Genomic DNA, 27,943 nt, shown 5'->3' with positions numbered 1-27,943 from the left:
ATCGATGAAGCCCTAAGAATAGGCTGCTCTTTGATGGCCTTAGGCCTGCTCGTCAGACGTTGATTTAGTCTCTGTCTCACTCTATTCAGAAGAGTTGCCAATTTGACTTTGTAGGGGACAAATTTGATGAATCTGACATTTTGACCATTGATCATTTTTCTATACCACTTGATGACTGAGGAACTGTCTAACATCCAGTGGGAAGCCGGATATCGCCTCCTAATTAGACTCTAAATTTTCTAAATGCCCGCATGTATTTCTTTTAAGGGAATGGCAGACAACATGGCTTGCACATGCAGAGACAGCTTTTGGAAGAACGAATTATGATAAAAGGCTGTTATGAAAGTCTTTGAGTAAGTGTTTGTCTCTAGGACAAAAAATAAATCAAATTTGTGGTCACATCTTTATCTCCAGGTCAAGATAAACAACCATGGAATAAACATATTCCTCAGGAATTCCGGCGCTTTGGGTGCCTCACCTTGGGTCTTTGTTCCCGAGACTGACTAATGAAATGGTCTCGCCTGGCCTCGAATGAGTTCGATTTTGGCGTCCGAGTGCATTTCAAACCGGGCAACCTCGTTTTCAGCCTTGGAAGGCCTCACAGCTTATTCTTCAGCGTGTGAGCAGTGTGCACGTGCGGAATGAACTGTAACTCTTGGAAACAGCGGCCTGGGTCAGCAACAAGCTATCCAAGCCAACACCAGCAGCACCAAAAGGTCTGTCATGGCCACTGCCAGGATCACTTCCCTTCACCGCTCGAGGAGGGCATGTACATGCAGTCCAGTAAGTCCAGCCTTGTTACGACGTGCCTTCTTACCCACATACATACACTCACTCCATACTCGTTCGCGGCTTTGAACGACTTGCTCGGTGTTCTGGGCTGTGGAGCGTCCCTGGCCATGCCCTGGCCCATGGCCTCTCTCCCTCTGTGTATGTGTGTGTGTCTCTCTCTCTTTCACTCTTTGGATCTCTCATACACACTCTCTCTTTCTCAACGAGACAGTACTTGCAGAGAACCCCAGGGAAGAGTACAACGAAGTATCATCTACCTAGTACTGCTTCGATATATCTCGACGTCATTGCAAGTGCGACTGAATCGACTGAATACATACAGTGTTTGATTTAAGATCCTAGTCTTCGTTGGATCTGTTCTAGAATCCCTCTTGAATTATTGCAAACCCATCGAGTGCTCCAATGGGTGCTTGAGATCTCGGAGCGCAAGTTCCAGGTAGATTCTTGGATTCCTTTCAAGTCTGAATCATGTGGATACCCTCGGCATATCTCGGCAATCGGGCAGCATTGGTTGTGGATTTGCCATAGTGGCACTGGATGAAGAAGTTAGCTGATGACCAAACATAATTCCAGGCACCTGTGTGCAAGTGCTGTTGGTAGTGATGGCGGTGGTGGCGGCAGTGGCGTTCTTCATGTCCCAGATGAGAATGTTCATTAGGATTCCCTTATACATACGACCATACTAGTTAGTTAGAGCTCTCTGCCATGAAAAACAGTTCAATTCCGAGTCAAACATACATAGGAAAAGCTGTCTACTGATTAAAGTGCTGCTGGATTGCTGATCGTATTCCTCCATGAAACCAGACTCGTTTGAGAGAATCTACTAGCACCCAGGCTGAATGTATGTAATTCAAACCCCTTCAACATTGCATTCATGTTTGCAAGAGATATGGAGGAATTGCTCGACAACGTCTTCTTACTCATCCAATAACTAAGTGAGTGTGATTAGCTCCCCAATTCAGTGAGTGTTTTAGTCAATTCAGTTGCTATTCATCTTTAAACGGGTTAAATACAGAGTGACATAAAAAGTCGTCCAATATGCAACCATTGTGGATACTCGCGTGCATCCTCTTGCCCCTAGCTGGAGCCCTCATTACCCCAGAAGAGCAAGGATCTAAGGCAAAACACATTATAGACACCCAATGTGAGGAGCTACTGAAAGACTGGATGTTCAACTACAGTCCTGAGTTGAATCAAGATGACGCCTCACTTACCATCAATTGTACTGAGCTTGACCAACGGGTTCAAGCGCAAGGTTGCATCTACGACAAGCTTTGGATTGAGCTTTGGAGGCTGGACCACAAGGTCCGCGATGTCGAAAAATATGCAAGTTGGGATTATTTGAGCAAGTATCAGCGATGCGAATCGATGGAGCATTTTCAAGTGCACGAAAGTTTCAAGCATTCTATTCCAAGTCATAATTCGACTACCATATTTCATCACGTAGTCCAAGAACATTATGTCTTGCGGTTATGTCCGTGCGGCCGAAGGAAACCCGATTCGTACACTTGTGATTGTGAATCTAGTAGTGCACCGTTGTGCAGCAAATTGATCACCTTTCATCGGCCAACCAACTCCACCAGAAAGGTATTCGATGTGTGCGGTCATGATCGAAATGATAGTAGTGCCCTGGAATCATCAGAAGGGGCCACTATCAAAGCACCAAGGATATCTTGCTCATCGACCACTATAGCTGGGACCATGGCTTCATGCACTCCTCTACAGGATTATGACAAGGTTCAAATTCTCCTTCACCCCAACCCGAGTAATATTTCCAACTGCGGCACGCATGACCACGGAGATCGAAATGTGTCCAGACATACGGTCAGTTTGGAAAAAATTGACGGAAATCTGACCCATGGGCGTTTTACCCTCGAGTTGACGGATCTCGTGCCTGAAACAGCTTATTGTATCGTGGTCGACCTCTCGGATGATCACCCCTATTGCAAACGGAATATCGAAATTGGTTCGCTACCCAAGCACCTTCCACCGATATGCAGAACTGCCATTAAAACTCCCCTCGTCATTGCTTCTTGTCCAAACGCTACAAAACTGCCCATGGTGACCAACGGATGGCTCCTGGTTATCCTCAGTCTCATTATCATCCTCGGTGTCACATTTTGCTTACTTATCATTTGGTGCGTTTGGACCAGGCGAGCCACAAGCGCAAATAATGCAGACCTGGAATATTCGAAAAAAGCTCCAGCGACCTTTGACACCGGAACCGGATCTACCTCAGTGGAATCATTGAAAGAACAAACGATATTTCTGCTTTCTTTCAACGAGTCCAGTCTCTTCATGGATCTGAACTTCAAGTTAGTTCAATGGCTCGAAGCCGTGGGTGTCAAAGTTGTTCACTTTGATGACGATAATTTAAGCGAGGAAATCTGTGAAAATCAAGAGAATTTTGTGGTGGACAAGATTCACGATCCCAATACACGGGTCATCATTGTAAACACTCAAACAGCAGTGGATGCTCTGAAATCAAGTTCCAGTCAGACTAACATGGATAGTCCAACCATGCCACTCACCTCGGTAGAGGATAGTTTCTATGAGCTACGGCTTTTAGCATTACGTCAAATTCATTCGCAGTTTGCGGGTAATTATAAGAAAGTCTTGGTGATTAATTACAGTGGTCAAAAGCCCATGTCTGGCGATATCGAAAACATTACGCATCAGCGACAATGCGTCTTGCCATGCCAGTTCGTCGAATTGGCCCATTGGTTGAAATCTTTCGTTCACCCGTATTCCTCAGCTGTGAATGAGCGAGATGGGGGGGCTTTACTACCTTCTGCAGGTACAAAAGTGTCAACCCCATTATCCAACCAAAGAATTGATTCAAATACGCAAAAACTGGTTGAGTTCGAAGAACAATTTCGAGAGGCGTTTGAGCGGTACAAAGACTCGAGAGGTTCAGTGCCCGCATAATGATATTCTCATGCCCTCTACGATCTCAACTCTTACCTTTTAACACAACAAAAGACCAATCATGGAGTACCTCAAGCGACTTTTTCAGAAGAAGATGAAGAAGAATATGATGCCATAGAGTGAAATAGAGTGAAACCGAGAGAAGAACAACAACTAGTTTTGGAATGTTTGCCCTCAAAACAAAGTGCAAGACGTTGCCAACAATGGGCAATTTCTACGCCTTTGCCCGAAAAAGCAAACAAAACTTAAATTAAAAGATAACTGTTCCGCGTGATAACCCAGACAAAAAAAGATTCATCCTTCTCGTTCAAGTCTTCTCCCGATTAGGAAAGAAAACAAGAACAATCTGCAGAGCTCAAAATACTTTCAAACTGATGTCCAATCTGACTTGCGGAATGATTGAGCTACTAATGACGTATTTTCATTGATATCTTCTTTATTGGTCGTCACCCTCACATTTACAAACGTACGTACCGTACGTACGCACGACCTCTGCATTTGTATCGACGTTAAGTGCATCATGCAAGTGAGTGCGTGTGGTCGTGCGTGCGTTCGTGCGTGCGTTCGTGCATGCGTGCGTGCATGCGCGTTCATCGTACGTTGCGATATGAGGAACAGTTTGATCACGTGATTTCATAACACTTGGGTGATCGCTAAATAGTGCTTGCACTATCTCAATCAAGTGGTTGTGCTAAACCACACACATTTAATCTGATGGCATATGGAAAAGGTTTCCTCCGGATCAGTGAAAATAAAAAAAGTGAATTGTCAGAGGATAGAAAACAGACCGGATTGCTCGAAGGAATTGCGTTGGAGATGCACTTGAAAACCCAATCAACTAGTCAAATCAAGAGAGGCAAATCGAGTCTCCCTCGATAGAGCCAGGGACTCTGCGACAACTCTTGTCCACTATATCTGTTCTCATACGATCTATCTGAACAAATACATGTTTTATTGTCGGATTGAGCGTTCCTTATAGTACTGTTTTCGGAGCTAGAAAAACGACAAAGAGAAATCTGCTAAAAAAGCTACGATGCGAAGAGGTTCCATAAAAGTCAAGCCCCGTGAGATTTTCACACTTGGCTACTCCATTCAGCCTACTTCGGAACGCATCACATTAATCCTAATCAATAATGACATATTCTAAAAAAAATAGACCTCAAAAATATTCTTTTCAACTATGAATGATTTTATTGGAGGGCTCCTTTTATTTACATCATAGAGTCAAACGGACTATTCGAGTCCGATTTTGGTACTTTAGTTGCGGGATTACAAAAACGTGGCATTACGTAGGATGGATGGTTTTGATGCACACCCTGACAGCTTTCATGAAGCCACACCTTTGTTACTTTCAATATAACAAGACCAAGCCATACCAGACACAGGCTAAAAGGAACCAAGGGGTCAATAACTTGTTCCATGATTATGGACAAATTATTTGGTTTAAAGCTGAAGATGGCATGTTCAGTTTCATACATGTGTACACACACAACAGCCATACAATAAAGCCCTGTGGACATATGAAAAAGGCTTTGTTTGACTCATTCCTAAGGCAAAGATCTTTAAACTTGTTTGCTTATTTGGCAATGGTCAATGATTTTTGATAAGCTGTAATACTATTCTAAGTTTGTAAGGTGAGTAAAACTTCTTTTTATTTTTTTATAATCACGCAACTAAAGTACCAAAATTGGACTCTGAAATTCCGTTTGACATCATAGAGTGAGCTTTGTCACCAAACCACTATACAATTTGCAAAGGTTGCAAAATGAACTCTTTTTACATGTCTTTAACAACACAATTTTTTGCTCATTAGTGACAAGATGATATTGTGAATTGCTTCGTATTAAAACACGTCAAATGCATTAGCACTGTAGTGCTGCATCAGCTACCTTGACCAAAGGTGTTGTGACTAAACATGGGTTTTAAGTGCTCCAAAGGCGGAGAAATGAACTTTTGTTCTGGATTACAACTTGGCCAGAAAAAACGGCAATTTGACCATCAGCATTGAAAACACAACGATTGATAACTCACATCAAATTGTCCTGCGTAAGTAATTGAACCTTGGCTGTATGTCAAGGCTATCTGCAAACAAATTATACTCAAAGAGACACGAGCAAATTTCGCTCCTGAATGAAAAAAGGAAAACTTCCGGAAAAAAGTAAAAAAACACTCATATGCTTCAGGAACCTTCCTTATTTTTCTTCATTTCTGAGTATGATAGTAAGAGAATAATTAAATGGTAGAAAGTAAGTTAAGAACAACTACGTAAATCGAAACTTTATGCCTTGGCACATTCGCTCCAGGATTTTTCTTTCATGTTGACAAAAAAATAAGGTTTTATGATACAATGTTTAGAAAGCTACATCCTATGAGCTTAAAGAAGTACATTTTCACTTCTTCCAATGTGATTTAGATTGTTTAAAGTTAGGGATAATAACAAAAGAACATAAGAAGAGCGCATTGTGAATCAAATTCTTTGAGCACGTTACAACATCAATGTGTCATCAATTTTTTTAGTGAAATAAGGCGCAAATAACCTGTGTCGAACCTTTAATGGATTGAGGCTCAATGCATCGAAATTCAGACACTTTTATATCAAAATGAAACTAAACACTTTCAAAGGAATTGGCCATGATTTGACCTTGTCAGTGCTGTGAAATAGGAGAGTCAGTTCTTGTCGCAGGAGAGACTTGACTTGACGTTTCGAGAACAACCTCAGGTTTAAAGGCCATCTACAGTAGAACATCAGCTATACTTTCAATGCTACGGTCCTTCAACGTTGAATTGATATATTTGAAAGAGGCGTGCTAGTGAGGTATAAACAAACTAATTGGTGAATTATTCAAAACGGTTTTTTTTTCATTTATTCGATATGATATTTCTATTAGTATTTCCTTTTGCCTAAGAGGCCATCAAGGACTAAAGCTTTTCAGTTCTCCTGGCCCTGAAGAAGTGACATTTCAGTTTCTGAAGCGATAGTCACGTATTCTTGGACCATATTAGCCAGTATTTCATCCTTGATGCGTTGCATCTTGGATCAGGGCAAGTTGCCATCCTCTTTAAAGTTAGCTCATGTTGTTCCAAATTCTAAAGGTAGGGGGTAACGAAGTCGCTCTCCATTAATTATGGCCCGATCTCCTAGACTTTGAATATTGCGAAGATATTTGAGAAGATCATGAAGTTCAAACTTAAAACATTTCTCGAAGTCCACCATGGTCGGAATGGGTGTTGAGCTCATTTTAGCACTTATCTAATCAATTCAGCATAAGCAGAGGATTATTGAGAGCTTTAAGAGTAAGTAGTCAGTCAATTGGATCTATCTTGAGGTTACCAAGACCTTTGATAAAGAAGATCATGGTCTTTTGCAGGAGAGGCTAGGAAAGATTCACGATCCCATGTAATTTATCATTCGTGATGGGAAGCAATGAGTTGAGGTCCAGGAATCTCTTTGTTGCATACGTAAAACTATAATGTTAAGTTGGATGATAAAGAGGGCTCAAATTTAAGTCCCCGCCTTTTCAATTCATGGATTGCTCCATTTCAGAAGTTTGAGTATTTCTCTTCTAATGGTGATGATAAGAATTTAACTTGTGGTAGAAATGTCTGAGATTCAAGTAGTGCGGTAAAAGATCTGCTCTTGTGTGGTGATCCTTTTTTTTTCATCGTTTCTTCATGAACGGCTAAAGGTCTGATCTTGAGTTATGATTTGGCTTTTAAGGAGCCGCCGAAAATAATCAGTAACAAGGTAAATGACTTTTTCCTTTCTTTGGAACAGGTTCCATTCAGAGTACAAACTGAAGCCTTGTGCAAGACTAAATCCACATGTGTGTACTTTTAACCGATCTTATAGACACAATTTACAATGAGCCATTGTAGCCGGGGTATCTGCCAGGCACTAATCTTCTCCCCCAGGTGTGGTGGGTTCACATTACGAACAGCGTGTTATAGTGGTTAACGAAATCTCCTACCGTGAGAGAGGTTCCCGGTTTGAACTTCCCCTAGGAAACTTTTATAGGCTAACCACACCCACAGACGGAAAATCACACTGATCCCACACATGACATTGCCTATCGAAAATTGAAAATGGGATGAAAATGGGATTGCTGGCTTCGCTGGCCGGCCTAGACTTACCCCTCCGACCCTACCACCCAGAACCAAACAACTAAAAGTGGTTCTATTTGACCGTAGTTAAGAAATAGATATGAGATTCTAAGGACTGAGGCAACAAAGAGCAAAATTTTCATTTCAAAGAGCGCCTTATGTACTCTAAAAACCAATTGCTCAGTTTTGTCTTTGTCTGAACGGCTGTTTGAAGTCGCTTAACAGTTTTTTAATGACCAGCTGACTTGAACCATCCCAAGGAATTGTGCGTAATACCTTTCAAACTTTGAAACTTGCTTCGAAAGTCTTCGGACCTCAAAAAGTACGGGAACCACAGAACATTGCAGAGAGTAATCGAGAGGCGCATTTTTTGCACGTAACCAACCAGTATGTATTGTAAGTCTAATTTAATGCGTTTCACAGTTATTTGCATTTTGGTGACGAGTTATATGAATAGCTAAATGCGTGTTACCACATGAGTAGATTTAGATTAATTTTGTTGTGTCAATGTGTAATGGTCAATTCAATTTAGATCACCATCGTCATGTACCTGTGGTTCGAATCAGATTCAACAAGAAGAAGGCATGAGACTTTTAGTCTAAGGATAAACTAAGGATTAGCGAGACTGAGTGAGTAAGTGAGTTACTCATCGACTGCTGTTGAGCTTTTTCTTTACACACAGCGATGTGTTTGTTTCTTTTGCGCCTGCTCTATGCCTGTCACAACTTGATGAGACATGCATGAGGTTTTTTTGGATCATATTGTTTTGCTATATTCAAGGCGACACTTTAGTTCGTATAGAAATGTGCTAGGATCTAGACTTTGCATTCATGCAATCTAAGACGCTGGACTAAAACGGCAAGAGCCTTCACCACCAATGGCATTGGTTTGCAGGTTTAAAGTCCATTATCTGAAGGACTTCTACTTACGGAGAAGACACGGTGCTATGTATAACGAAGTTTCCTAGCATGCAAGAGGCTCGATTTTCATCCCAGATGTTTCTCAAAGAAACTTTAGTACGCTAAATTCGCACCTGCATATGAACAACCCATGTGATACTGGACTATGACATTGACAACCCCGGCATATGTGTGGATGAACTGACTTTCCTTTTTCAAGTAATCACATAAATCAGTGACATCCATGCTCATTTTATGCACGTAATCTTATCAGTTGAAATGCTTTAGACTTTTATCGGTCCTATATGAGTTCCTATACTACTTTCGGCGTTGGAGGGCACCAGGTATCATTGAAAACAACCCGAACCGGGTTAATATTTCGATTGTTCTGGTCTTTGAGATAATTTTTCCACCGCCTCTTCTCCATTATTGCAACTGTCAATAAGTGTCTAGGAGTCCCTCCGAATGACGTTAGTCCAAGATCATAATAAATTGCCACCTGGATCGTGCGCCTCGACACCCCAAACTCATTTGGCACACAGGTCATGCTGGTGGTGGGGCCATCGTCGATTTTGGCCTTGACGTCGTTGAACAACAAGGCTGCCCTCCTCTTTTTGCTGTCACCGGATCAAGGAGTTGTGGCGAAAAAACTTGCCTTTATTGTTTCGTATTGTGTGCGCCGGACTGGCTTAACATCAATGCTTGGGGCAGTGGTGCTTTGGCTGAGGTGGGCGTTAAACAAGTTGTGGATCTTTTGCCTATATGCTTCCTGCTTATCCATTTTTCATGTCACAAAACATGCAGGACCCACCGAATTGTTGTTGTATAATCCTGGAACGCAGTGGTTTTGTTCATTCTCAATTTGAACTTACGATCTGACGGTGAAATTTAAAACTATATATCTAATACTTTCGCCTAGCCACTCTTCAAATGTTGTATACATATATAGAGATAACGAGGTTGTAAAGCTACAAGATTTATTTGTATCACTTCGATGGAGCGATAGCAAGTGCATTAGTTTAGGCACCACGTTATTCACATGTGTTTAAGTATAAAACGTATGTTGTATTTTCTAGCATTAACAAGCAATTCGTGCATTTCAAACAGGTGTTGTTATTGGTCCAAGTAATTCCCTTGTATCAACAAAGGTTAGTTTTGTTCTAGAGATGCTGGAAGCCCATTTTTGTTTCCAGTTGTTACTAGCAACTTCTGAATTATACCTAGTGACTGGCACATAAGCGTGTACAATCTGCTACATATGGAATTTGTCTTGTTCCAAAAATTTGTGCTATCTCACCAAAACGTTCTGCTATGAATTAGATTTCTATTCAATGTTTCTAACAAGTCATATACGATGCTCTAGTGTATACTCTGACTCCTTTTGATTGAAATTGACCACCAAATTCTACTCTGTCACTAATACAAACAGAGCACTTAGTTTGAAGGCAACAGAAAAAGTTTAAGAGGTCTCAATGTCATTCCAGCTAAGAATGTTTAACTCTCCAGTATACCTTAGTTCATCTCTTGATGTTACTTGCATAATTTATCCTCTCATATTTCAGCTTTCAGAAGTGGCGATACATAATCCTCCACACCGGTCCGTATGCGGCAGGTGTGCCACTTTCCCAATGTAAATCTGACATTCTCTCTTGGCCGTCTTGTTATTGGCCATTGGATGCACTAGTTTTATCCAAATAAATGATCGACAATAATCAATAATCAATTTTTGCTTCGTTGTTTTTAACTATATGAACAATAATAAACATTTAATCAATCTAGTTAATCGTTGAGAGAGTTTGTTAGCTTTAGTTGGATACATATGCTCGGTTAAAAAATAAAAATAACCAACGCTGTTCAAAACACGCAAATGTTTTTGGCTATTGATTCAGTAGATTAGAAAATTGTTTTAGAAAGGCTGCCCTTTTTTACTTTTTTACTTGCCGCATTGTTTGCTCTTTCAAATTTTTATGTACGATTCTGCTTCAAATTGCAAGCAACAAATATATTTTGCATTTTTCCTTGCATATTTTGCCCTGTCTGTTGCATTGAAAAGTGCATTTTTGCCAATCTTTGTTACAATTTTTTAACAGCCCTGATAATAACATGTGCTACAAAAAGATATTCCTGCCTGCTCATTCTTAACTATAGTTTTACCGAGTTAATATTCTGAATGTTTTCTTCTAATTCTTTAAATTTAAAATTCTTTGCTTTACAGGATAAGAAAGAGATACCTTGCTTAAAATTGCAAACTCTTGCCAAAATACATCCTCCACACCTTGGGGAGGTTTCATGATGCCATTTTTCTTTAGATTTGATTTTTCCGGAATACTTTTTGGTCGACAGAAACCTCAATCATTTAAAACAAATCGAAAAACCCTGTACTTATGACACATCAATTCTCTTTAAGTCGCAAGAAACTGTGGTTTTGAATATTATCATATTAGCGATACCACACCCCATTTTTTAAAGGGAATGGGAAGGGGCGAGTCTTTCATGGAGAAAAGCCTTATGCGACTACATACTTTAGATCTATTCTCGATCTAAAATTTAATCATTTGCAAGCTCACTTGCTCACTGATCCAATAAATTCTATTGGAACCATTACTACCAATTTGTCCCTGTAGTTCAATACTCGAATGTTAATCGCGCCCGGACAAGCAGGGAGCGAGTTAAAGAAATTATATTGTTGAAAATTGAACTAGTAAGCATTTATTTTTAAGTAAATATATCATCTTTAGTTTAGTCACTTCCGTTTTTGAACAGAGAAGCGGGGTACGAGTTAAGAGCATTAAAATTGACCATCATGTACTTATCTTTAAGCAAATACATCATCTTAGGGTTTATCATCTTTCATTGCCTGTCTAGTATTTTGAAGATGACTTCAATTACAAATAAACCTTGGTAGGTAAAGTCTGCACAACAACAAGCAGACAAATGATGAGCTCTACAAGACTGTATAGAAAGTTAAAAACAAAAGCCCCCAGGGCTTAACATAAACAAATAAATAAAATAAGCAGATATTCACAAGGGCATTAGTAAAGAAATTAGAGTGGTTTGTTCGTTTTTTCAAAAAAGGAACTGAATACATTCTAAAATTGTGTTATTGTAACGACCCAAAAACTAAGAGAAATACTTGTTACTCGTTCCTTTTTCGACTTCCGGAATGGCCTCCAATTTGTCAATTATCTCATGACAGCTGGGAAACTTAACGTCCAATACAAATTGCCATTTTTGCTATTTCCATCTGGGATATTATGAACAATGAAAGGGCTGAAAATTGTGCTTGCTTTGAACTACTCCGAGAGTGTTCTCGGCTTAAATCTTGTCGCATTTGCTACTTTATTGTTTACATCTTCTCAATCATATTCCGTTGGACTGAAGACCTGGTTCAGCGCAATTGTCAAGGAGCGAAAATCATTATGCGACAGTGTTTCAAACCTTCAACAATCATTACCTCATCCAGGGTCCCTATCTTGACTCCTCAAAACATTATGATGCAATACATTTTGAACGATTATACCAAAATTAAATGCCAATGCTCATCAGTGAAAAATATTGACACAATTTCTTCAAATATTACGCGTTAAGAGATATTGGTCATCTAAATCTTAGGAAAAGTAACGAGTAACCTCATTACATTTTTTTCGAGAAACGGTTATGTAATGAATTACCATTTTTGACCAGAGTAATTGTAACCATAATTCATTCCTTTTATTGAGGAACGACTAATGCCCTGATATTTACAAGTGTGCACAATGCAAGGTACTTATTTGCTTTTATGAAAAAGACAACTGGAATTAACCAGGAACATAGACTGACTTCTCTTGTCCACTAGCTGCTGAAAAGTCAAAATGGTTATGGTTAATCGATGATTTTTCTAGATGTTTTATTGACCATATTGGGTTTGATCCTAATTTTGTAAATATCAAAGTACGGTGCAGTGGACTTCTGATTGGCAGTTAATGATCAAAACCCTTGCACCGATATTGAAATTTGTAATGTGTTTAATGCACATATCATCGGTCAATTAATATCACCAAAATTTCCGAAGCAGAGGAATTAATGAAAATCATCTTTGGCCCTCGTCACTCTGAATTTGGTGTTATGGGACGAAAGTGAAATTCATATGACGCATCATTTCAAGAGTCAAAATGAAAGCTTGTTGAATTCAACTCGGTGAGCAAGCTTGGCGTTGGTAATGGTTTCTCTCCGCTCAAACTATGGTTAGCCATTTCCCATCTGTCACTAAAACAAGCCCCAGATTCAATATCGCACCACTATTGTGAACCTACTCTACGAAGATCTGGTTCTTCACTTGTGGAGCCGTGAAACGTACAGGGCTGTCCAGAAAGCTTTCGGGTAATTTATCGGTTGATGCCATTGGTGAAAATACTTATTACCCATTAGTCATATAAGGTACGGGATATGTAAGGAAAAATGTAGAATTGCGGGCTGATTTTGAGCATTTTGTAGGCTGAGAGCTTAGACAAACACCGCATCCAACTCAAAATATAATCCACATTATTTTCAACAGTGGAGTGACCTGTGCTACAAATTTCCAAGTAATGCCATCTTCGTTGTGGTTTTGACACCTTACTAATCTTTGTTCAGTATCAGAGTACCATTGACTCAAAACAATCTGGCAGATTCCATGGTGTTAACTGGCTTGGCAACTTGTCTATGATTTATCCATAAAATGATGTCAGTTGTTTGGTTTCCCCTATACTTCTCAAGGTCAATTATTAAACTTCTCTTTTAGCAATCAAGCGCGTAACAAAGTAATTCTACAACAAAATGCACCTGGAACAAGGTCGACAAAGGGATGTGGCGAGATTTTTGAAATAACAAGTTTTTTTTGAGAACCGAACCTCAAACAGATAAAAAGAAATAGCAAGTTCCAATCAAACGCGCAATTATCAGTGATTTTTACCTAAAACACACTCATCAATAATATTGGCATTTATGTCCAATATGTACTAAAAATGACGGGTGTTTGGATAAAAACAAGAATGGTTCAAAAGCTAGCAGATAAGCCTATTTTAATAAACATGCGCAAAATGAAGAATCTTCAGTTGCAGCATCTTGAAATGTTTGGTTTTAGGAGTTATAAAATGTCTGGTTTCATTGTTCAGAAAGGCAGGAAGTCTGAGATTTTGTTTCTTTATCCTAGCACTGAAGGTGAATTTGAGGTGAATTTGACCTCATTACCAAGTTCACAAAAAGCTACAAACTGTTCCATTTTTAGTTGACAAGATTGGAAAACCCTCATTCAGGTAGCTTTTTGAACAGCGTTAAATGACACTAATTTTAACATAAACTATATGTTTTGATCGTGAAGATTGTATTAGCTGTTATTTGAGTATAAGGTAGCCCAGTGTATCAAGCTTACAGTACCCTCGGATGTACGTATATAAAGCCAAAGAATTTTAGGCACATTTTCATAACTCTTGTTTCTCTACAATTGCATACAGTCCTTCCCTCAAAATATCCGGGCAACCTTGCAGTCCTGTTCAAGTGGATGAGTTGCCGATTCTCCAAACCCTCCGCAGTCCACGGTATACTCCATCTGTACTGGTTATACGGATATCTTGAGATGCACTTGAAAATGAGGATGGCTCTTCTTCGTCTGGTTGGATTGGTGTAGTGGGTGCTGCCGCTGGTGGGCAGTTCTATTGGCAACTTCTTGCTCCTTTCCTCGTCTTGTGTCGTGTTCGCATGAATGGCGATTGAAGCTTTGCACAGTTTCCCTTTTACCGTTGCTTCATGTTCTCTTTACCCTTACCAAAGTCCGCGTCACGGAGTTCTAGTTCGGAAAAAGCTCCCGCGGAATCTGTTCAGCTCAGTCCATTCTTGGCATTGATTGAAACGATCTTAAAGCTAACACAACCAAAGAGTCATCACTCATCAGTTAGCAAGGGAGAATATGGAGCAAATTCCATGGAATTTGTTGATTTTGGCAACAGCGTGTTTTGTGATAAATGGAATAGTGGACGCCCAGAGGCCCACAGAATATGTTCCCTTAAACAGTTTGACCCTTAAGAAGCTCTTCAGGTCCAATGCCAGTTCCAACGCGAAGGATAATTCAAAGGTGCAGAGCGATCCGAGTTGGTGGTCTACTGTTGAAAACAGCCGGAAGAACCGCAATCGATACACTTTCCAACCAAAGACGTCCACACGTCTTCTGAATCAGTTTCTGGACCTGTACTCTCCGGATCTGACCCAAATCGAAGACGCCAGTGTGAGAGAGGAGCTCTTATATATGCTAAACTACTTCGTAATCAATGACTATGAAGTCGACAAAGGACACGTATTCGAAGAGACGTTCATCAGGATGAGTGGAAAAGAGCCTGAACGTCGAAAAGAGATCATTCCACCCCAAAGACAGAGCATCATTTCCAGCTTTGTTGACGAAACTCTTCGACAACGAACGGTCATTGACACCTCGACTTTCTACCCGCAATTGAGCAAATTTACCACAAAAGACGAAAGTAGTGAAAGTTCAGAAACGATCAATAATGGTAACCAAAATTCCAAGATATTTAGCATTAAGGCCTACTTCACCACTCCTGCCACATTAAGACCAACAATTGGGACCACCAGCAAACTCGATTTGTCCCTTCCTTCAAATAAAACACATCAAGTTGAACGGACCACAGTCAAGACAGTAACTATTTCAACTTCATCCTCCACCACCACAACAACAGAACAGACCACTTCAACCACCTTCTCCACGGAATCGGACATTATCCCCACGAAAAGTATTAGCGCCCAAGAGACCAGCACCTTCGCCCGCAGCTCACAACCCACATTTCCTACATTAAAAATGCTAACATCCAAACCGGAGCAATCCAAAATCACATTGCAAGAACTGCTCCAAAACCCCAACCCAAAACCATCGTCATTGTCACCAGAACCTACTTCATCCCATATTGGCCTGAGCTCAGACAAATATCTTCTAACCCGTCCCGGGGGAACCGATTTTGTGTCCCCATTCCTTTACCAAAAGGCCTCATCCGAGCACAAGTTACAGTATTTCCGACCGATTAACAAAGTACCATCGCCATCGTCCCCTCAGAGAGAGAACATCACCACAGCTTATTTGGCGGTTTCCCCATTTGTGACCACAGAACAAGTTCCTCGAAAGGCTCCCCTTAATTTTTCATTCATTGAATCACCCTTCTTTTTCCACTCGGGTACGTATAAAAAAGAAGACAAAATGCATATCTGGCCAATCGAGATATTGTGTGATAGCTTCAAAACTGCAAATACCGGTATTAGCGAAGAAAGGGTTCACTAAGGGTTAATGGTGAGAACGAAATGCGAACACATGGACATAAAAAGAGCAGAAATTATGTCACCATTCACACACGTATGTTAGTAAAAGCATGGGAAAATTTCGCAAAAAAACAAAAAAAAAAATCCTGCCCATAGTAAACGCACAAGTCGAAGCAATCCAATGTGGCTTTCCAAACATTATATTGCATGCATAAGGTTGAATAGTGAATATGCAACGCCATACGTTCGTTCACGTTTTTTGACACGTCCATCACTCACTGTTTTTTTGTCTGTCAGCTTGAGAATCTAGATTTTTCGGGAGGAAAATAACAATGATCAGTAGATAATTCATAAATACGCAAGTTTTTGCGGCAAAAGGGCTGATCTAAAATCTAAAATTTTCAGAAATATTTTGCAAAGATAAACGATTATTTTGGATGCCTTCGATGGAAATTTCAAATTACTGGACGAAAATCGGTCCAGGAGTCAGACTTTTTCCAAGATTATCGATCAACTTAGCCAACACAAAGTACTACAACATATGTTGAATTCATTCATTGAAATGTGATTGATATATCTTAACCAATACTGTCTTTTGTACAGTATAACATATATTTTCAGTATCAAGATCAATCAACAAAGTATTACTGTCTTAAAACAACTTACCTGGATCGGTAGTGCGCGTCTTTCAAAAGACACACTTTAAGCGGATTGGCCGATTAGCTGCCTTCAGTTAGATTACAGGTAGAAAGATAGAGTTCAAAAGACACATTTAGCGTCGTTGTTGTTTCATTCGATTCATTTATCAAGTCATGTCATTGGTTTGTGTGCCGAGCAACTCTGGGAAGATCGTAAAACTATCGACACACCGAAAGACTAATTACAACACAAAACGTTTCAGAGATTCTAAAGCTACATAATTAAGTGTACAGCTGAGCAAAAAGTCAGCAACCACGGGCAGATGAACTTTATGATCTCAAAAGACTGTTCAAAAATGTTTTCTTGACAATCATAGAGAGAGCTAAGTCTAAACAAGCAATAATTTTTTTCAACCTGATTGTAGACCAACCCACCTCATGTTTTGCAATAATTTATTGAAGAAAATTCCCACAGATCTATTTGATATTCCAAGTTTGGGCAAAGTTACCAGTCCTCTTCGGAAATTGACTTTCACATTTCGCATTCCTGTCAGTGGTGAACACTGAAACCTAGTATTAAAAGGAGGTAATTAGTTGCCTCTGGTAGGAAGCTATAAGCTTGTGAAGTACGAGTAGTTCAACAAACAACGTGACTAATTAGTTACAGTTGAGAAGCTTTCAAATCAGAGCGAAACAAACGTTTCACATATTTCCAGACGAGTACCACGAGGAGCCTCCGTACCATTCCGAGCCTTTGGAATCCCCATTTGCAGTGGATCTAGGGCCAACCTACAAACACCCTCATCACGAAAAACATAAACTCCATTATCCAAGCAAGAATGACGATTACCACGACCGTTACGTTCACGCCGACTTCAATCATCACCGAGCTGGCTCCAATGTTCCCGATTTGAGCCTTGCAGAAAAGAATTTCATCAAGCATCGCCAAGCCACCCCTTTTACTGGAGGCTTGAAGTCCCCCGTCAAGCATCCATATCAAGATTCTGGACCCGTCCATCAAGACCAAAGGCACTCTTCACTCCCTCAGGACGGCGTTGAAGCTACGACGACCGAGAGCAATGATAGAAATCGATTGAATAGTTTACATACTTTCAGCTACAAGATGCCCAAATTTGACTTTGATACCGACATACGGAACTTGAACCCAGTGTTGTCTGGCCGAAATAAGGCATCTCGCCCGACCATCGTGAATAGCTATGTTCAATTACAACGCCCTACTTCAAGGACAACATCTACCCCTACAAGCCCCACAGAACCCCCGACTCGAAGAACCAGACGGCCAACGAGAAACCGAGCTTCTGACAGAATGCCCTCTAGCTCCATATCGAACCGCCCAGCCATTCGAAATCGCATCATGACCACCACGCCCATAACACCTTTCTCTGAACCAAAGAGACCTCGCTTGCAATCGAGCTTGAAGCCACCCAGTGCCATTGCATCCTTATTCAATACAGGAGTGGAAATTCGTACGGCCGATGCTCAGGCGGAGCCTTTGCTTCAAACCATCTCCAGCAGCGGACCCATTGACTTGCCCCCATCGCTACTACTCCATGCGGATTTGAATAAGTACGCAGTTCCGGAGACTTCAGGTGGTAATCGCCAACCGAATCGCGGAGGCTCAACGACGTCCAATCAGCAGAGCATGCAAGCTCCACGGCAAGTCAATAGACAAACGACATCCAAACGAACCCAAAACCGTTGGAGAGATATCTTGACAAAAGAGGACTCAAGTGAGAAGGTCAAGCTAAAGGAGTTGAAGGAGTTGCGCAATCAGAATTTGCTATTGCTCCAAATCTTGCAAAACGCGTTCGGAGAGGAGGATCGCAATTCCTCCCCCCCTTCTTCGTCGAGTTCAAGGGGGAGTTCTGACAACAGGCGGCAGTCTTCCTCGTTATTTTCCAATCCTGTAAAAATTGTTCCGCTAGGTTATGGTCAACGAAAGAAGCAACCAAAGATCGACAGGTTCACTATCTTAAAAGCCCAAAAGATTCCTACTCCAGATAACAGACGTCGCTTCAGGTGAACAGATCAAATCTTCAATGCTACTTTAAACACTGTTGCGGCAAACTTCTATCTTTTGAGTTCTACGGTGTTCAAGTACTCTCTCGCTCTCTTTTTTGTTCTAAATCTAATCAAACCACACAAGATAAAAACAATAACCAATCACTTAGATCGCTCTCTCACGGAGATCATTTCATTATCAACTCGTGCATACTAGATATTGTGCTCTCTGCTTCAAAAGGAAACTAGTATTTGATGAGGTGGGTGTTTTGCGATCGAAGCTTAAAATGGATCCCATCGATGAACCAATGTCAACTGTGTCAGCGAATAATGAATCACGTCCGGATCTCCCGTTATTGGCTCGGAACTATTTCAAAACATCCTCCGGGATAACACGTTCGTCACTTTTGGTGAGACCTAAAAAACAGTTGTTAAGGATTAATCGAGATTGTCTCGGAAAAAAACTGGATCCTTAAAAGTTGTGCTATTAGTAGTAAAAGCAACTGACAAACATAATGAAAACGAACAGGCAATATACATATGTTCGCTGTTTCCTCGAGACGAAAATTCCCAAATGTTTCCAATTAGGGGTAGGTTAGCGTGAGATAGCGTTTAATATGTTTTTAGATAGAAAACGTTATGTTGATAATAAAACAAAATAATAACAGGTGGATAATAAAACTTGACCATGGCTGTCAAAACGTTGTTAGTACGGAAATTATAAAAAAAGAAATTCTCTTTGGAAATTGACCGTGCAGGTTGTTTCTGTTGAATTTGCTTTTAGAGGTCGTAAAGGACAAGCTAATGGAGGACTAAGACTTCTACGTCGTTGCACATGGAGATACTTTATTCAACTCTTTTTCAGACAGTGTGGTCTTCTTTGTAACAGAAACTGGCGGCTACGGAAACATATGAAAATCTTGACACCTAATCTAGATTTCCGTAGTGGAACCAGTGGACATACATATATTAACAGTTTCACTATTCATTCCTTCGACTTGGTAGAGTGTTTGATGGATTTTCCGAACATTTTTATGATTGACTTTACAAGGCATGAGGGATAAGGAAGAAAAAGTATTTATATAGTATGGAAAAATAACAATGATTTCCAAGCAAGCCTCTCATTTCGAATTTGAGAATCAGAAGTGTGGCATCTGCCAGGAACAAAACAAAATTTGTCTAATTTCATAAACAGCATTAAGAACAAAGTTTACCTATTAGGCATATTTCTTCAAAAGTATAACGAAAACCCAAATGAAAAAGGCAAATGAAAAAGCAAGGAACTTTGGCTTTTTCAGCGCCATTGATTGAGTTTGCTGATTACGTATATTGGACTTTGTAAAAGTCAAAATTGGTCATCTTTTCCTAAAGGAGACAATACGAAATCATTCGTCAGCCAAGGGTCAAAGACACAAACGCACCATTCAAAGGGAAACAAACTCCATCTCATTCCAGGTGTTGGACTTGGCGGCCTTGATCTGCATTCTGGTGCAATTCCGTCCTGATCGGGCTAGCCAATACTTCATGTTTGTCACAATCAGTTCGTTCTTGGTTAATGGACTCATCATGTTCCTCACGTTGTGCCATGTCACGCAAATCTGTCCTCGAACCCCCTTGATTGAGATGGGAGCCGATGCTCTGTGGATACTTTTCTATCTCATTGGTGCGTCTCTTCTTCTATCGCGGTCATCCTCGCTGCTCTGGAATACCAAACATCTTAAAGCCGCCGGTGTGATTGGGTTTATCAGCATCATTGTTCGTATTGGATGCATCGGCCTAAACATGCTATCTTGGAAGAGGAAGAGAAAGCCCGTTAGCATTGGCGATCATCCATCGGCACCACAAGATGTTAGGATCCGGTACTAAGATCAAAAGAGCAACGCCCTGTAATTGAAATACATAGCTTTCTCGCGTCAAGAAGGTCCGGGTTAAATATGGAGTATTGTTTCAGGCAGACAAAGTGAAGTGGTGAGAGGCACAAGCCCTCGTGAAAGTCACAGACTTTCAAGACTTAAGAATTTGAAAGCGTTCCAAGTCAGTCGTTCGATCCCCGATATGGAGAACTTTCTAGGAGATATCTCTCGATCCGTTCAATTAAGTGACGATATCAACCGCTTGTTGGAAGTCCGAACGAATCCACATTCAGGCAGGGGTGTGATCACCAAAATCGATTGCTCCGAGAACCAATTAGTCTTCCTCGAGGAACCCCTCGTTCTGGGCCCCTCGAATGATCCAACTTCAGAGTTTTGTTGTGTCTTGTGCTACAAAATATTGGGTACCACGACTTACAATCAATGCGAATCATGCAGCCTTCCCATTTGTTCCGAAAAATGCCTGAATCAATCATCAGGAATTTGGCACTTGAGAATGGAGTGCCCACTCCTGGCGAAATCTCGATCATCGATTAGCGCTCAAGTACTTTTGTCCACTCGGTCTTGGCTTGCGCCAGTGAGGGCCTTGATCCTCAAGCTCATAGACAAGCCAAAATGGGGCCAGTTGCTCCAGCTAGAACATCACCTTAACGAAAGAAGGAATTGCGCGATATTGCAAAGACAGCAAGCTCTCGTTTGGTTCGCCATTCAACAACTGGCAGTTGTCGAAACGACTCAAGAGGAAATTCGACAGGTTTGTGGCATCTTCGATAGCAATGCTTTCAGATTTGGAGTGTCTCGCGAAATTCGAGCCCTATATACCCTGGTGTCATTAATCAACCATGATTGCCGGCCCAGCACTCGCGTCATTTTCGACACCCAATTTAAGGCCAGGTTGTCCGCCCGTAGAACGATACGTTCAGGAGAAGAGCTCACCATAACGTATGTTAGCCCACTCTTGAATACTCGGGAGAGGCGCGAGAAATTGCAACGATCCAAACATTTTACATGCACCTGTACAAGATGTGAAGACCCCACGGAGTTTGGGACTCATTTCAGCTCTCTTCGTTGTCCAAAATGTATCAAAGGACACTTGGTAGATAACGATCTACCATCTTGTGACAACTGCTCATTCAAAACGACAAAAGAGAAGGTCCAGTGCCTCATGACCGCCCTGAGCCTAAAACAAGAAAAGGCCCTAAGAAAAAGTGATTCGACTTCTTTAGAGAATATCCTCGGGATTTATTTGAAGGCACTCTCTGACAACCACTCTCTTGTGATTGATCTGAAACAAAAACTGCTATCAAATCTCAACCGTGAGAACAAACTTCAGACGTGGAAGCGTAGATTACAATTGAACCAGGAAGTAATCAACCTCCTAGATCGAATCGATGGATCAAACTCAAGGCAAATGGGGTTTCTGCAATATCAACGCCAATGCTTTTTCGTCATAAGATTGGCCCACATGCAAAGATTGAAGACAACTTGTCAAAATGGAGTCCAAGAAAGTGACGAATATGAAAGAACGGATTGGTTAATAGGAGAGCTTGAAAAATCGTTGAGTCTGGCAACCAAACTTTTGAAACATGATATTAATTGCCCCGAGGAGTTAAAACGTCATCAGGTCAAATAGATATCGTTACAATGTTCGTACAGGGCGTTCCGCAAATGTGGCTACTCAAAAGTATCCATTTAGCTTATTTACCATGATGATTTGTCGTCTGATTAATATTAGGCTTGGTCAGGGCCGAATTTTATATCCAGACAATGTTTTGATACATATATTTTTTTTTAAAGAACGCACGGCATCATTGTTAATGTCAAAAGAAAAGTTGTGATCGAAATGATCTCACGCGGAATAGGGGTCTCATTCATTGGAAAGAACCTGGGAATCAGCCGCCAAGTTGTCAATGATATTAGAAAGAGGTTCAAAGCCTGAGAAAACAGTGTGGATCCCGGCTATGTTTAATGCCTTCAAACTTTTGCGAAAGTGCCGGAGAAGATCACGAACTTGTAAAATTTCAGAAGGCTGCAAGAATTCGTAAAGAAGATCAAATCATCTCTTGCTTTGCTGACAGCGATGTGGCAATGAATCCACTCACTGACCTTTGGGTCGACGCCATCAAACACTCCACTTGTAGAAGATAGTATCACAATGCTAACTCTGAGCGAGTCGATTTTTCAGCCACATCTTGAAAGTGTTTCGTGTATTTGGGCTTCAATCAGTCTATCAAATTTGCAAAAGGTCGAAACGAGAGCACTCGTATTGGGGGAGGACTCTATACAAGAATTTTCAGAACGATTGAATGATTCTTGTAGAACTGAGGGCATTCTGAGACCTGCTACATTCATTGTTACGAGGCACGAACTTGGGTCACCACAATCGTCCTTTCTGATCCCTGGTGTCAATTTTCCTTCGAATGGGCCGCGGTAGTACAAAGACAGTACCAAATTTTAATTTACTGTTTCTCGCCAAGCCAAGCCCCAATGCTGGTGAAATTTGAAATGTGACTTCTTTCAACTTATACCTAATCGATATTTTCAAGACAAGATAACTGACTAAACTGTGATCCGACAAAATAAAAGTACGCAGCTGAACGCCTGTGCAGAGTTCTCCATGTATTTCGTCCTTCTTGAACTACCACTTATCAGCTCTAAAAACGTGTTTGTCTGGCTTGCTCCCAGTACATATTCCTGGCTGATGCCTAGTGGTTCGGAGGCCTGCTTTTTAAAGCTCGTACCTCGAAGCTAAGGGCTTGGGCGTTAACCGGTATGAAACTGAACTCCCTTAAGAGGTTAGGGGATGCACATTCTGGCTACCGTCCAACTCTTAACTCAGAGGTACAAGGGTTTAAAAAAACTCGGCTCTGGTGGCGAAGCAGCAGTTAATAAGCGATATTTACAATATATATTTGAATAGCCGCAGTTCCGTAACTTTTGCCAAACTGTAATTCTTTTCGAATCGAAAAAACACCAATGTTCTAATAATCACTTTACGCATATTAACTTCACTTGAACAAACGAGACGAACGTCTCACTGATACATCACGGGATACGGCAAAATTTAACAATTCTTCAACACTTGATGATTTAGCACAGATTTTACGACCATTTGCATTCGCCTCATTTCTCGTTCTTTGTGGAAGTTAGGGTTGTCCAGTAGAAAACGATCAGAAGTATCCAAGATCTCAAACAAGACTCGATGATGGTCGTCTTGAGATTTGAGACCACCGCCTCTATTGGCCACGACCGCTACCTCTTCGAAGAGCTCAGTCAGTACTGTTGGAAAGATGGCAAAATCCTTCACCAAGGTTAGACATAACTTTAATAACAGGTCGGAATCATTGTCTAACTCGCGCTTTTGGAGTTTCTTGAATAATTCCATTTCCAATACCCCTCTGATCGCGAGATGGGGATATTCTAATAAAAGCCTCAATGCCTGGCTATCAAGACCTTTGGCGAGGAGACCTCTGAACTGAGACACAATCGTTTCGTCCTTTTTTGTCGACGCCGCACTGACTTCGACTATTTTTTGGGTGAATGGTTCTATATTGCGCTCCACAGCAACGTTGAGTATTTTTTCTTGATCTTTGAAGAACATTTCCACCAACTCCTTAATGCTGGAACTCAATGCAAGTGCACTCTTTTGCACTTCTTCAGTTATAGTGCCTCTAAGAGTGTCGCTAAAATCGTAAAACAAGGCCTCTCTTTTGGTTGTTTTGGAGGTTCTTTTCGTAGCTTGCTCAACGGGTTTTTGTGGAAGGTCCTCGGTGGCAGTGCCAGTGACTGTATCTCGGTTCCATTCTTGGCCAATTACTGCAGAGAGTTGAGGAGACTTTTCTTTAGGTTTGACAGCTTGCAGGTCTTGGTTTCTCTTCGGAGCTTTGATTTTAAGTTCTGAACCAGTGTCATATCCTTCAAATGTGACATACTTTGACTTCTGAAATAAACGAACAATACGTACGTACGTGACTTTTTCACTAATATTATCAGCCTATACTTCTTAGCAACAATCAAATATTAAAAAAAAATGTCGCCTTCCATATCTATCTTACATTTCATCAATTATCAAGGAAACTTTGAGGCGCTTAACCATACCCACAGACAAAGAAGCAATCTGATGTGGATCAAACGCTATCAAATGGCAGACCAAGGCTCAATCCTCTGATCCTGGCTAATAATTCTACAATCTAGTTTGTGTAAAGTTATAGAGATATGTAAATTCTTTTGAAATCAACCCAAAGCTTTTCGATAGTGCGAGAAACATAAAAAAGTAGAGAACAATATATATAATAGCGGTTGCAAGATGTTTTGAAAGCACAGGGTACCTTAAAGCTTATCAATAACCTAGTTCACGTATCTAGAGGGCGGGAAATCACATTTAATGTGCATAGCATAGGGAGGTGAATGTTGAAAACAAGATAAACCCTCAACATAATCTCAGTTACTTAAAAGGCTTAAATATTGCATCGAGATCAATCCCAATTAAGCGGACAGATCATAATAGTCTCATGCATTATTCAAATCCTACCTTGTTTTTAATTCCATGAGGAATGATCCCCATTTCCAAGGCGTTACCATAGAATCCGAGGACCTTGGTGTTGGACATGGTGGAGTTTGGTGCAACGATGATAATCTTGAATCGGACTGGCATTTCAATTACTCTTACAGATGAAAACCAGGCTTCAGATTCCTCTCCTTTGATAGTGATTTCTAGGTGCACCACGTATAGCTTGGAATGTTCGGGAGAAAATAGAACGAATCGGTCTCCACTAGTGGCCATTGTCATATGGAATCCGCCAGAAACCGTCGGAAACTTGATGGATTGTATCAATTGCCAAGTGTCGCACGAGTACAGACATACTTTCGAGTTTAGATCATAAGCCAAAACAATATGTTTCCAAAACAAAGCTGTAGTCTGAGTGAAGGCATGATCATCAGGAAACCATAAACTGGAGATGACAGCAGAGTCTTCGCCAATTTTAGGACAAGGATACGGACATTCAAGTTGTTGGCCAATAGGCTGGTCAAAATCAAAAATATAAAATTTTAATTCTCGTTTGACCGTGGCTACCACTACTGCAGAGGCGTCCGGACTGATCTTCAAACGCGTGGCAACGCAATTCAAATTGATCCGAATTCGATATTGGACCAATTCAGTGTCCAACACAACCTGTCTTTTCAGCAACTCAAGGGGTTCGGAGAGATTGAAGATATCAACCACGGAGTTGCTCGCCACCGCCACAATTAGAGCACGTGCCACCTCAGTTCCGGCAGGCTCGTCTTCGTCAATGATGAACGGAGTCCAGGCCATCCTTCTGTGAGTAATGGGTGCCAAAATCTCAAACGAAGGGTTGATTTGCAACACCAGATCCAAGTGGAGGGATCCAGAACTCTCAGATCGGGGTCCAATTTCACCGATTACTACCTCTCCAATGTCATTTAAGATTCCCAACAAGATTCGATGGGATAGATGGGCAAAAGCCATGTCGACAATTCCACCCTTGACATGGCGATAATCACCTTTTCTTTGCGAGGCACAATGATAAAGACAAACAACCTCCCTCAAATCTTCGCCCAATTCGGCTGATATTCCAGAGGGTCCGCGGGTTTGAGTAAATGCCACATATTCCCCATGGGCGTGAACGGCGACAAAAGGAACGAAACCATCGGTGGGAGGAGGGATCTCCGACTCCCAGATGATTTTCCTTAAGAGTTTGCCCGGCTCTGAGATGGGTGCCTCTGCCGGAACCTGGATGAACTTGTTGGTGTGGCTGATTTGAGACAGATTCAAAGTGGTGGGCAGGGTCATGGTTAGAGCCGATTTGTGGGTAGGTCCTCGAGCACAGGCAGGGTACATGGGCGGGGAAGAGGAAGAAATCGAGGACGAGGTCTCACTGGCGTTGACACGCGCAAGGCGGGCACGGTAACTTTTGATGGGCGCGTCCTCGGAGCTGGTCCTCCCACAATAATTGGCCATTACTAGTGTTTTTCAAAGCGAGTACTTCTTTGGGTTCTCACCTCAACAGGTTTTCGTCCCAAATGTAGGGTTGTAAGCTGATCATCCATGAAGTGATAAACCAGTTGGCTGTTCTAGTCAGCAGGGTGATCATTTTTTTCACTGTACTCAACAGGTTAGACAGATCTTTTTCCAAATAGCTCAACGGGATCTTCGTTCACGTCATTGTTGAGTTTGATGAAAACATTAAAAGAACGCTGCTTCGCCAGATAAAAGCCCATTAAACAAGGTCCACGTGAAAATAATTCTGCAAATATACTTTTTTTCACGGCATATTGATTGACTTGTGAATGTTTCAAATGAGCTTTGTCCCAACCCAGGGTTTAGGGTTAATTCTAGTGACCGTAGAGGCTTAATGTGCGTTTTGAGAGCACCTTCAAGTCTTCGAGAATCCAGGCTAGTTCGAACAATGAAGTCCACATCTCTTCTTTCTCGGGCTCCTTCATTGTTTAATTTGCTTCCCTCTGATATTCGTAGGGAATACGTAGGCCTTGTTGATCCGGTAGCATCTTTCAAGTCAGACTTGAACAAATTTTTAGATATCATTCCAGATCAACCCTACATTCAAGGATTAGCTCAGTTTGCCAACTCAAATTCGTTGGTAGACCAAATATCATATAAAAATTGAAAGGTAATAAATAGACGAATTATAATCTTTCATTTTAGTAGTACTGGGGATTACATTCCCTGTAGCGGTTAGAAAAGCCCGTGTAAAACCAAACCCAAAAAAAAGACCTCTTCTAGATTTTTTGGAGAAAAAAAAACAACAAAAACTTGAAAGTGTGAATGACGAAAGTAAAGTAATCCTAGCGACAGACATCATGAAATAATTCAGGACGATCTTGATCCGGAGCAAAATGAGAAGAATTCTTCTTTGATCTGGTCACCCTGATTATCTGGAAAGCATAGAGGAAGCAACTCTTAGAGAGTGCGATGAGAGCTAGCTAGGGAGGCGGACTAGTTTTCAGAGCGAATGAATGTCAGCTGACCGGCTGCTTGGATATAGTTTCTGATTGTAGAGGCGCTGCTTTCAATCAGCTAGAGCTGCACTGTCCACTGGTTACCAATTCAACTGCAGTAACAAAACTACAACCAACTCGATTTTTACTCTTCTATGTTACTTCTTCTATGTGGAAAGGGCATGAGCGCCATGAGGGCCATGAGTCAGAATTAGGGTCTCATTCCATCCCTGAGCCAAAAAGCTGCTTGTGTTTTCCTCATATCTGGACTTCTTTTGCCATCCATTTGGCAATGCTCAATTTCCTTAAATCAAGCCAGTTAAACCACAATAGGCGGTTTTTACTATTTCTTGGTAGATTTCATGAAGAATCTCAAGTAACACTGGGTGTCATTTTTAAAAATTACAACTTCTCACTGAGAGTCCCTGAGATAATCCAA

The 27,943-nt window shown here is 41.1% G+C and overlaps 4 protein-coding genes across 4 annotated transcripts; 3 read left to right on the top strand and 1 right to left on the bottom strand.

The window, feature by feature from the left end:
* The first annotated feature begins 960 nt into the window (after positions 1-960).
* LOC131887731 (uncharacterized) lies at positions 961-4,682 on the top strand. The gene has a single exon (XM_059236399.1). The coding sequence runs from the start codon at positions 1,831-1,833 to the stop codon at positions 3,718-3,720; it is 1,890 nt and encodes a 629-aa protein (XP_059092382.1). The 5' UTR covers positions 961-1,830; the 3' UTR covers positions 3,721-4,682.
* A 9,768-nt stretch (positions 4,683-14,450) lies between these two features.
* LOC131887725 (uncharacterized) lies at positions 14,451-18,824 on the top strand. The gene is made up of 2 exons (XM_059236394.1): positions 14,451-15,913; positions 17,350-18,824. Exons 1-2 carry the CDS (start codon positions 14,644-14,646, stop codon positions 18,675-18,677), a joined length of 2,598 nt encoding a protein of 865 aa, XP_059092377.1. The 5' UTR covers positions 14,451-14,643; the 3' UTR covers positions 18,678-18,824.
* A 32-nt stretch (positions 18,825-18,856) lies between these two features.
* Positions 18,857-23,139, top strand: LOC131887733 (SET domain-containing protein SmydA-8-like). Its single transcript, XM_059236402.1, has 2 exons — positions 18,857-19,065; positions 20,111-23,139. The coding sequence occupies exon 2, from the start codon at positions 20,711-20,713 to the stop codon at positions 22,157-22,159; it is 1,449 nt and encodes a 482-aa protein (XP_059092385.1). The 5' UTR covers positions 18,857-19,065; positions 20,111-20,710; the 3' UTR covers positions 22,160-23,139.
* A 276-nt stretch (positions 23,140-23,415) lies between these two features.
* On the bottom strand, positions 23,416-26,602 carry LOC131887727 (uncharacterized). Its single transcript, XM_059236396.1, has 2 exons — positions 25,058-26,602; positions 23,416-24,466 (listed from the first exon to the last, which is right to left on the bottom strand). The coding sequence occupies exons 1-2, from the start codon at positions 26,504-26,506 to the stop codon at positions 23,591-23,593; spliced, it is 2,325 nt and encodes a 774-aa protein (XP_059092379.1). The 5' UTR covers positions 26,507-26,602; the 3' UTR covers positions 23,416-23,590.
* Between the last annotated feature and the right edge of the window lie 1,341 nt (positions 26,603-27,943).

Source organism: Tigriopus californicus, chromosome 10 (genome assembly GCF_007210705.1).
Source record: "Tigriopus californicus strain San Diego chromosome 10, Tcal_SD_v2.1, whole genome shotgun sequence".
Lineage (NCBI taxonomy): Eukaryota > Metazoa > Arthropoda > Copepoda > Harpacticoida > Harpacticidae > Tigriopus > Tigriopus californicus.
This window is presented reverse-complemented; position numbering and strand designations above follow the sequence as displayed.